The sequence below is a fragment of the Salvelinus alpinus genome, chromosome 10 (assembly GCF_045679555.1).
Source record: "Salvelinus alpinus chromosome 10, SLU_Salpinus.1, whole genome shotgun sequence".
In the NCBI taxonomy this organism is placed as follows: Eukaryota; Metazoa; Chordata; class Actinopteri; order Salmoniformes; family Salmonidae; genus Salvelinus; species Salvelinus alpinus.
In genome coordinates, this window is record NC_092095.1 from 54615286 (window position 1) to 54627291 (window position 12006).

Consider the following 12006-nt stretch of genomic DNA (forward strand, 5'->3'; position numbering starts at 1 on the left):
CTTTCACCTCCGCTGATGTGACAGGCGTTCTGGAGGGAGGTGTAGATGGAGAGAGAAACAAACGTTCTCTTCCCAACACCTCCACTGATTAGCTGGGGACATGGTGGCTAGGTGATACACCTCAGACAGAGATAGACAATTTAATGGCTGACACGCATTCCGACCGACAGATGTGATCACTAGGTGTTTTTTTTCTCTCCCTGGTAGTTTGCTTGTGTAATTATCTTGACTGTTATTATACTAATTGAGTGTGATTCACTATTTGACTCCCTCTTTGATGCTGAGGTACAGCCTTCCAAGAATAGATGTAGATAGATGTACAGCAACTGGCACATTAGATAAAGTATGTGTGATTGTTAAGTGGTGATCATATTGTCCCCATCTTCTTTGTAATTGTTGACAATGGTTCTGTAGCCTAAACCAATTTCTTATTACATCTATTGGACACTTTGGTAATATCTGTAATATCAGCTATTGGTCGGTCTTGACTTGATACCAAAGAACATGTTCCACAACTGTGGATCATCCTTGACTGTTTTGGGACGTGTCCTCATTCTGTGGAGGCTACGTCTGCCTGCCACCCAAATGTTGGTTATACTAGAAATCCATAAAGAGAAGAGAATGGGAGCCATTGTGGGGGTGTAGTAAGAAGCTAATTACAAGGTGTCAAATCCCCAGGGATGCCCCATCCCCAGTTATATATTATGTGAGACGGGAAGCAGAACAAAAACAGCTTTTAGTCATTGCACGACAAACAAGCTACAGATCTCATGGGAATATAATCGTATGATGTGACAATTATAGCAGGCTGCACTAGGATGCCCACATTGGTAGCTAGGGACAATGGTAATAATGCATTCTCCTAAAGGTTGGAACAGGTTTGTTAGCCTAGTTTGTATCACACTAATATTTGGGGCTTTGAGCATCAATTTGGGTCTGTACTAAATGCATAAACTGCTTTACTGGCTGGTGCAGCTTAAGGGACAGTGATTCAGCTGCATTCAGCTCCCCCTTGCTTCTAGAAAGCGACCTACAGCAGAATGTAGCGGAGAGAGGAAGTGGTCATCAAGGCGCCGGAAGTACCCAATGGTCCGACGAATTTGTTTTGAATGAGGAATTCTGGCTGATTCATTGTAGCAAGCGAGACTTGAATAGTTAGCACACACGACTATTCTTTTCAACATTTGTACATCTTGAACAGGTAAGATCCCACTCCCACAAATGTTTGTATCACTACCCTAGCAAAAATATATCCATGCCGAAGAAGTTGCTATGTAGTCAGTTTGGTTTTTCGACTGTCGCGTGTAATGAAAGAGCTAACGTTAGCTAGCTAACTGTCGCTAACGTTACCGCTAGCAAGCGAGCTAAGGCAGTTTATCTGGTTAACGTTAACAAACTTAGTCAAACATGTTGGTTAGTTGACAGAGACCACTTTTTATTAAGAATTTGATGTTATCCTGCGTTTAACATTATTTTCTTTGTTCTGGCGGATAACATTAACTAAGACAGCTAGATGATTAACGTTAGCCCACTACCTATAATATGTAGCTAACTGTCAACGTCGTTAGTTAGCGTAGTCACTTTACTGTCATTATCAATCATTTGTGATGAGACAATTTAATATATCTAGTTATATAATAGTCAGGAAAAATAGCTAGATGATACTGTATGAAAGCAGACATTCCAGATTAATCATGAAAATCAGCTAACTACATGTGAAACAGATGGTCACAATCATATCGTCTGACAGTTAACGTTAACTGGCAAATTATGCCATGTCATTCCATCCTGCTCTTTTGACTGCCTTTTGGTTAAAGGGATTAACAGCTGTTTTGTAGTTTACTATCTAACAACAATGCATATTGTTAAGAAAGTAATAGGGTTGAAGATGATAGAGTTGACATTCATTGCTGTGTTTTCCCTCAACAGAAATGGATAGGCTGCTGAGGCTTGGAGGAGGAATGCCCGGACTGGGTCAGGTGTGTTTTCAGCAATGCCTTATCTCGCACGCTGTTGCTATGGAATGCCTTTAGACCTTGTCTCATTAACTCATTAATGAATCAGAGCCCTAATATTGGGCTGTAACTATCCTAGCTATATATCTACAACACCTATCTTATCCCTGATCACCAAACAGGGAGTGATTCTGACTTGAGTTGGGTGGAATAGACAGAAGCCACTGAAAATTAAAAGTGAGTGGCTGTAGCCAGGGTAGACCTCGTTGCTCTTATCCACAGACTGAAAAGGACCTGGCACAGCTCAGCTGTCTTAAATATCGTGCATTTTAGTATGTTGTGTGTTCTATAGTCTGTATACTTCTGGCCCTTCTTTGGACACTGTGTTAACAACCCTCCAGACAAGCTTCAATGCCATACAACTCTCCTTCCGTGGCCTCCAATTGCTCTTAAATACAAGTAAAACTAAATGCATGCTCTTCAACCGATCGCTACCTGCCCGCCCGTCCAACATCACTACTCTGGACGTTTCTGATTTAGAATATGTGGACAACTACAAATACCTAGGTGTCTGGTTAGACTGTGAACTCTCCTTCCAGACTCGCATCAAACATCTCCAATCCAAAGTTAAATCTAGAATTGGCTTCCTATTTCGCAACAAAGCATCTTTCACTCATGCTGCCAAACATACTCTTGTAAAACAGACCATCCTACCGATCCTCGACTTCAGCGATGTCATTTACAAAATAGCCTCAAATACCCTACTCAATAAATTGGATGCAGTCTATCACAGTGCCATCCGTTTTGTCACCAAAGCCCCATATACTACCCACCACTGCGACCTGTACACTCTCGTTGGCTGGCCCTCGCTTCATACTCACCAAACCCACTGGCTCCAGGTCATCTACAAGACCCTGCTAGGTAAAGTCCCCCCTTATCTCAGCTCGCTGGTCACCATAGCAGCACCCACCTGTAGCACGCGCTCCAGCAGGTATATCTCTCTGGTCACCCCCAAAACCAATTCTTCCTTTGGCCGCCTCTCCTTCCAGTTCTCTGCTGCCAATGACTGGAATGAACTACAAAAATCTCTGAAACTGGAAACACTTATCTCCCTCACTAGCTTTAAGCACCAGCTGTCAGAGCAGCTCACAGATTACTGCACCTGTACATAGCCCATCTATAATTTAGCCCAAACAACTACCTCTCCCCCACTGTATTTATTTATTTATTTATTATTATTTATATTTTTTGTTTGTTTTTTTTATCCCATTTTCTCCCCCCTTTTTGTGGTATCCAATCGCTAGTAATTACTATCTTGTCTCATCGCTACAACTCCCGTACGGGCTCGGGAGAGACGAAGGTCGAAAGCCATGCGTCCTCCGAAGCACAACCCAACCAAGCCGCACTGCTTCTTAACACAGCGCGCCTCCAACCCGGAAGCCAGCCGCACCAATGTGTCGGAGGAAACACCGTGTACCTGGCCCCCTTGGTTAGCGCGCACTGCGCCCGGCCCGCCACAGGAGTCGCTGGAGCGCGATGAGACAAGGATATCCCTACCGGCCAAACCCTCCCTAACCCGGACGACGCTAGCCCAATTGTGCGTCGCCCCACGGACCTCCCGGTCGCGGCCGGCTGCGACAGAGCCTGGGCACGAACCCAGAGACTCTGGTTGCGCAGTTAGCACTGCGATGCAGTGCCCTAGACCACTGCGCCACCCGGGAGGCCCGTATTTATTTATTTATTTTGCTCCTTTGCACCCCATTATTTCGATCTCTACTTTGCACATTCTTCCACTGCAAATCTACCATTCCAGTGTTTTACTTGCTATATTGTATTTACTTCGCCACCATGGCCTTTTTTTTTTTTTTTACCTCCCTTATCTCACCTCATTTGCTCACATTGTATATACTTATTTTTCTACTGTATTATTGACTGTATGTTTGTTTTACTCCATGTGTAACTCTGTGTTGTTGTATGTGTCGAACTGCTTTGCTTTATCTTGGCCAGGTCGCAATTGTAAATGAGAACTTGTTCTCAACTTGCCTACCTGGTTAAATAAAGGTGAAAAAAATAGTCCACACAATCAGGTTAAGGGTTATTGTTATAAAAATGTATTTTTTTTAATTGAACCTTTATTGAACTAGGCAAGTCAGTTAAGAACAAAATCTTATTTACAATGACGGCCAACTCTGAACGACCCTGGGTCAATTGTGCGCCGCCCTATGGGACTCCCAATCATGGCCGGCTGTGATACAGCCTGGATTCGAACCAGGTGCTGTAGTGACACCTCTTGCACTGAGATGCAGAGAGGTTGCCTCCCTCAATAACCTCTCTGCAAAGTTGAATAGTTTTCTTAGCTATAGCCTATTTGCTCTCCAGTCTTTGTCATGTGAAATGGATAATGAGAATAGATTAAGGCATTCTGTTCAATATGTATTAACAAATTCTAAGTAGCCTAATCGAAAGTAAAGAATTATGGTGTAGGCCACCTAACCACTGTAGTGTCTCCCTTGCGCTATTATCGAGCATGCTTTGTTAGAACATGTTTTTAGTGTAGCCCTGCCCAATCACAAGGACCCGGGGCGCTCTTTGGTGAGAGAAATGAAAAGAGCCCACGTTGTTGTGTTCGTAGTGGCCAGGCCTTGCAAGGCGAGGCCAATGAGGAGCTTGCTCCCGACTGGCGTTGGATTTGCCAATTAACACCTCCAGTAAGTGGCTGCCTTGGCACCCTACAGAGGTGTTAAAAAGAGGGGGGTGTCTACTTTTAACTTCTCCCTCTCTGACATGCAGGGCTTCAGAGCACCATTTAAATTACAATATTACTTTCGGGATATTGAACATACACTGAGTGTACAAAACATTAGAAACACCTGCCCTTTCCATGACAGACTGACCAGGTGAAAGCTATGATCCCTTATTGATGTGACTTGCTAAATCCACTTCAATCAGTGTAGATGAAGGAGATGAGACAGGTTAAAGAAGGATTTTTAAGTCTTGAGACATGGATTGTGAATGTGTGCCATTGAGGGTGTAGTGCTTTTGAATGGGGTATAGTAGTAGGTGCCAGATGCAGTTCTTGACACTCAAACTGGTGTGATGCTGCTGGGTTTTTCACTGGCTAGTGGCTAGGCTAATGTCAAATTGCAGGTGGTGTTTATTGTCCACAAAATGTTAAAGGTAGACTCAACGATATGACGTAGAAGCAGAAAGTAAACAGCATACTGGCTCAATTTCCGCAACAACTAAGAGCATTGAAGCACAAGGCTCAACATCTCCGTGGACATGCGCAGACACTGAGAGCGCCGTCTTGCATCTCGCTCATCTCAATATCTGCGGTGCCGCTCGTGGCAACGTTATTTTGCTGAGTCTCCCTTTAAACAACGATCATCAGTTTGTCAATAATATAATACTAATATATTATAAACTGCAGTGAAGCTGTATTTTGTCATCCCAATCAGCTCTGTGTGATAGTAAACTATAGCCTAAAATCTGTTATTTCCCCCCCAGGGCCCACCTACAGACGCCCCCGCCGTAGACACTGCAGAGCAGGTGTACATCTCCTCACTGGCACTGCTCAAGGTAAGAAGGAAATCAACAGTTGCCATTTTATACCGACTAGTTACATGATGTGTGTCCATGGCAGTCGTCTACGTCGCACCATGTATTTCCATCTCCTTCAGATGCTGAAGCACGGGCGTGCCGGTGTGCCCATGGAGGTCATGGGTTTGATGCTGGGCGAGTTTGTGGACGACTACACTGTGCGAGTGATTGATGTGTTCGCCATGCCGCAGTCCGGAACTGTACGTTTTCCCAGTCATTTCCCCTAACAGACCTCGCAGGACAGTGTTGAGTAACTCTATGCGTGTGATGTTTTCTCCACCCGTGTTTGCGTAATAGCACTTCTCTCTCCGACAGGGTGTCAGTGTGGAGGCTGTGGACCCCGTCTTCCAAGCTAAAATGTTGGATATGCTTAAGCAGACTGGCAGGTAAATACATATGGACGACTTACTAATATAAAATATATTTGTTAGAACACCACTGTCGATTTGGCATAGCTTCTCCAGGACAAAGTCACACTGTAAATGCTCTACACTCCAGGATACACTAAAAACAGAAACATTTCATTTGTAACAATAAAATAAAAAATAAATGTGTAAAATAGACACAAAGAAAGGCATCTGTGCAGTAATAGTGTTGAACTATTCCTCCAACTAGACCAGAGATGGTGGTTGGCTGGTACCACAGTCACCCCGGGTTTGGCTGCTGGCTGTCCGGAGTTGACATCAACACCCAGCAGAGTTTCGAGGCTCTGTCGGAGAGAGCCGTGGCTGTGGTGGTGGACCCCATCCAGAGCGTCAAAGGAAAGGTATGTCCAACAACCATAGGGATGCAAACTTGTCACTTTTGGGCGATATTCGCCGCTGTTTCTTCTCAAAATAGGTCATCCACGTGAACTGTGTAGATACATTTTAAAAAACTGTCTGTGTGGGGGTGGTCCTGACTGGGCAATTTGGAATGCAACATGGCTGCAAAATAATGCTGTGATTAACGTTGATAAGAAGGATGTATGTTTCAATGGCTCAAATTATTACACAGTTGTTAATGTTAGCTAGCTAGCATCTAAGTTGGCAAGCTAACATTACCACCCGCTTGCCTGGCTAACTTCGTGTTGCTTGGCTTACTTCACTTTAGTGTCTGTGTGTAATAACCTACTGGAACACGTATATGCATTGGAGGAAGCGAGGGAGTAACTTGGATGCTTTATTACTAAACCCAGCATGGTAGCGCAGGCAGGTAGCTGCACAACAGTGTATATTGGAGGCGTGATTTCCCAATACTCTTAACAATGAATAATGGTGTATGCTTCGCTTATGAAATGAATAACTGAGAACAGAATGCATCCATACACGTCCTACAAATAGACTTTCAGTTCAGAGCGTGATGTCAGATATGTCATATCAGAATGAGTGTTTCATGCAATATCACATGTGACTGTTGTGAGCAGCCGGCTTACATTAGCCTACTCAGCTGCTTTTCTCCCGCCATACTTTCTGCGCATCTCCGTCAGTTTTAAAATGTAATTTAGCCGTGATGGAGAGCTGGTGTGTGCAGACAGTGATGGGGTTTCTGTTACATTTGCTTAATTATTGGAGTGGCTCACAGCGTGAGCGAAGTGGATAGTATCTTTTCATTTCACCTATAAGAGCAAGCAGGCCAGTCTGACTAGGCTTCGCTGTCACGCAGCCTCTGAGTGCCACTGCCATAGAGGAAAAAAGAACAGTGACAGCAATGATGCCAACTTCGCAATTTTGTTGCTAGATTTAGCAACTTTTCAGACTACCCTGGCAACTTTTCTTTCAAACAACACCTTGCAACAAATGTAGCTACCTAAAAAAATGTATTTGGAACTTTTAGCAACTTTTGAAAAGTGACTCAAACGCTAAAATGCACGCATTTTCCCTCTAAATGACACAAAAACGATTTTCTCGGTCACAACACACGTGCCTGGCTGCAAAAGTGCATTGTGAGTGACGTCAGCAGCAGGCGCTCAGCTCGTGCACAGGCAGCAGCAATTTCCGCAAATTATTGTCGTACACGTCGATTCAGAGCATCCCAAACATGCTCAATGAATGAAATGTCTGGTGAGTATGCAGACCATGGAAGAACTGGGACATTTTCAGCTTCCAGGAATTGTGTACAGATCCTTGCGACATGGGGATGTGTATTATTATGCTGAAACATGTGATGTTGGAGGATGAATGGCGTGACAGTATAGTTTGATTGTATTGACATTCCCAGCCTTAGTTAGTCGTCTGTTTTTTGTTGAAAGTATTCACTCATTGAAACTGAAACAGTGCATCCCGAATGGGTGGAGGTAACAAACGATGTACCAGGCCAGCTTTGCTTTACAACCTGATAGCAATATTTTCTGGACCACCAAGAAATGTATTATATGAATAATCCATTGAACTGCATCCATCTATTCTGCCAATAATGCCTTACTGTACATCATGGAGTCAAGTATAACCTATTTTTAAAACCTCTTATAAAGTTGGATTTCTAGCATGAACTGGGAATTTTATATTTTTCATATTATGGTTGTCTGTCTGTTTCATATCTGCAAAGTAACTCAAGCACTGTCAGTTTCACTTTAAATTCTGTTTGGTGCATAACATTTGGGAGGGTGTGTGTGTGTGGCAGGTAAGGAGAGTGTGTTGGCTATGCATGTAAAGTTGTCTGAAGAGTAGGCTAAAGATGGTTTCATATAGGCCTAGTGTGTTTTCCTCTTACTGCCACAATGAAAAGGCAGATCATTATGCAGTTTTATTCCTAACTACATTCCTCCTGCCCGATCACAGGTAGGCCTTTGGATATGAGCAAATCAGCTATTTTCTGCAGTAGCCTTATTTATTATACAGTAAAAAAGTGTGAAGCTAAATTCAATGTGTTGTATTGAGTAGAGTGTTGTATTGAGTAGAGGTGTGACTATCAGGTTTCTGTGCAGCACACGTATAGAAAATGGGAACAGGCGTTTACACAGATTTTTTTTCTCAGCGTGTTTCTGCGCGAAAAATATTTCTCACCTTTTTGGGCCTTCATCAGTTTGCGTCTCTGAACCACCATGATTGTGATGGCACCTGCCAATGCTGTGAATGGACTGGTGATTTGATTATCTTTTTTATTTAGCAATGTTCTAATTTAATTTGTATGCTAATTGTGTGACAGGTTGACTTTCTTGTGGGTGCAAACTTCAATCAATCCAATCATAAAATCAGTGGTTGACTGACTGGGTGGAAGCTAAAATCTCTAACGATTTGAGTTAACAGCGCTCTGCCTGTGTAGTCATCTAAGGTTGTTTACTCATAGATCTCCTGGGATTGAGATGTCTTCATCTAGAACTGATCATACACCCCCCCTCCCCATCCCCATCCCCACCACCCTCCCTCCCTTCCTTGTTATGTTTCTTTCTCTCTCTTCCACCCTCACGGGCCCCATATGGCACTTCCTCCATCTGCTCCTGCCTCTGTGCTGCAGGGAGCTGTCTATTATCACCTCCACAGAGCTGTCTGTGAATGTGAGAGCCAATTCCATCTCAATGTGTGATCTCCGCTCAGAGGATAGTGCACCACTAGAAATGAAAGTTAGCTCCCCAATGTTTTACATTAGAAATGGTTCCGAAGCACAGGCGATCTCATAAAGATATTTAATTAGATTGCTATTAAGAGTAGTGTGTTGATGACCGAGGGGATGGTTTAAAACCTTTTTAGTCTTAATAATATTTTGCCGCCCATGCGTGTGAGAGAATATAAAAATATATAAATTACATTTTTACAACCCTACAAATACCAGGGCACGTTTGCCCATCTTCATTTTGACATTTGTGTTTTTAGCAGGTTTCATGCCTCTGCCTTCGAGGAAAAGGTGTCTCTCAGCCAAGTCTTGCTTGTGAAAGATGTAGCCTACTCTTGATGTGCTCAGAACATGGCAGTGTCCTGCTTCCCTGTCACGTTCACTGTCTCTCGTCACTCTGTCTGCCACTCGGAATATTATTGTACACAATCCATTATGGTCCATTCAATGAGCAGCCAATATAACCACAGAACATAACAATAATGCCAGTCGTTTCACGGTGCTCGGCACCTTTCCTTCGTGTGACCAATTTCCATGCAAGACACGATAACCTAGAGTTAATTTGGAGCGACACGGGTATTAAAAGTTGAGTACTTTATCCTTGGCTAACGCAGCCGGGACCAGTGAAAGAAAACAGCTAAATGTGTTTCAACACACTCATTTCCTATGCTTTGTAGTAAAGTGTATGGATGCAGGTCTCAGGGTGACATCCTAGTAAACAAGGCATAAGTCAGGTCCACCATAAATCCATCAATGTTTTAACATGAGTGTAACTGTGAGCTACTCACCTGTCATGCTTTCACACACAACCGCAGTCGGCAGAGCCTCTCCTAGCATGGTTGCATATCTTTGCCTTGCTATGGCTATGCAATGTCTACTCACCTGAAAGGATGCAATGTAGGGCCTAGTAATAGGATGTGACTAGGGACATGTACTGCACTCAGGCAAGGCTGTGGTTTACACACATCTGGAGTGACAGCCTGCTTACAGCAGTTGGTACCGTCCCTGATCTGCTGTTCACTATCTCCCTCCCTCCCCAGTCATCTACTCTCCCTTTCACAGTATTCTCACACACAACGTTACCCTCATGGCTTAGATCCAAAGCAGAGTGTGGTACTTACTTGGCATTCTTTAAAAAATAATAATAATACTTTCTTCTTCTGCTCTGGAATTTAATTGAAATGGAATCGGTACGGACGTCGTTTCTCTGCTCTCTGAGAGATAACACGTGGTTCCTTTTTGTTATTTCGGGCAGGTTGTTATCGATGCGTTCCGGCTGATCAATGCCAACATGATGGTTCTGGGACACGAGCCCAGGCAAACCACCTCCAACCTGGGCCATCTGAACAAGCCATCCATCCAGGTAAGACCATGGAGCCTCTGACCAGCTCTGTGTTTTAACATGGATGTGAATGTAGAGTTTCTGTTCTTATTTGAATCATCTGTTGTCCTCCTCCAAGGCTCTGATCCATGGACTGAACAGGCATTACTACTCCATCACCATCAACTACAGGAAAAATGAACTCGAGCAAAAGGTGTGAAACATTTCTGAAAATCTATTATGACATCTGTTTTAAGGGGAGTATAGAATGATATCAGAAAAAGATGACTGTTGACTGTCGTAGTTTAATGAGTTAATTATGATTTCGCCACAGACTGACATTTCATAATATGCTTACTGTATGTTCTCCTGAATGACAGGTGATGTCATCTTCTGTGCGCCATAACAATACGTACACGGTGCCTCCATCCTCTCTTGGTTGCATGTGATACATTAACATATGATCCTTGAGTGACTTTTGATCCTTGACCTCCCAGATGCTGTTGAACCTGCACAAGAAGAGCTGGATGGAGGGCCTGACCCTGCAGGACTACAGCGAGCACTGCAAGCTCAACGAGAACATCGTCAAGGAGATGCTGGAGCTGGCCAAGAACTACAACAAGGTGAGCAGGCAGGGATCAGAAGGGGAAAGTGGGAGGGCCTGGAAGTATTGAGACTAGGGGTCTGCGTGGGCAAACCGCATGAGTTATCCCGGGTGGTGTTCATTAGTATTCAAATTGAAGAAAATGGACTGAAACAGGGAGGGACTACCTGGACTTGTCCAATCAGAAACACTAATTTCCAAGACATGGGCATGGCGTATGGGGGTGTAGTGAGATACCTGATGGGTTGGACGATTCTATTCTCATCACTCATCTTGAAAAAACGTGTAAATCAATCAATCAATTGAATGATTTATTATTTAAATATTGAAAGTGAGCGGGCTAGGGAGAGAAACAAAATGTTGCAGTTTCAGGCCAAGTTGCGGAAAGTGATGTGGCCGCTGGAGATGTGTGATAGTGTTCTGGGCAAGTGTGATGCAACTGATGTTTGTATGATTTGTGTTGTTTATAAAAGGTCAAATAAAATAAACACACTTTTTCGTATTCTGTTGCAAAATGTTTTTTCCTTTACATGCCATAATGAACAAAACCCAGCTTTAAATGTTAACGTCTGAGTGAGAATCAATGTCTCTGTGTTCTACCCCAGGCGGTCGAAGAAGAGGATAAGATGACCCCTGAGCAGCTGGCCATCAAGAACGTCGGAAAGCAGGTATCCGTCCTCGCTGTAACCTGAACACAACCTCTGTTTTGCGAGCTACATCATAAATGCCCATGTATAATCTTTGCAATGACCCTCCTTGACCTGTTTACCGTGTTCTTCTCGCAGGATCCCAAGAGGCACCTGGAGGAGCACGTTGACGTCCTCATGACGTCCAACATCGTTCAGTGCCTAGCCGCCATGTTGGATACTGTGGTCTTTCAGTGAAGCCCCCCCTCTTGCATTTAACTGTTCATATTTTAACTTTGTTTTGTTTTATAAAAAATAAATGTGTATGAAAGGTGAGCCGTGGACTTGTATCCTTAAAATACAGAACAG

General features: G+C 43.6%; 1 protein-coding gene across 1 annotated transcript; it reads left to right on the top strand.

Annotated features, from left to right (window-relative positions):
- The first annotated feature begins 937 nt into the window (after window positions 1–937).
- LOC139532261 (26S proteasome non-ATPase regulatory subunit 14) lies at window positions 938–11973 on the top strand. The gene is made up of 11 exons (XM_071329655.1): window positions 938–1201; window positions 1930–1979; window positions 5463–5534; window positions 5636–5755; window positions 5871–5941; window positions 6171–6321; window positions 10342–10449; window positions 10547–10621; window positions 10905–11030; window positions 11617–11679; window positions 11797–11973. The coding sequence occupies exons 2-11, from the start codon at window positions 1932–1934 to the stop codon at window positions 11893–11895; spliced, it is 933 nt and encodes a 310-aa protein (XP_071185756.1). The 5' UTR covers window positions 938–1201; window positions 1930–1931; the 3' UTR covers window positions 11896–11973.
- Window positions 11974–12006: the final 33 nt, after the last annotated feature.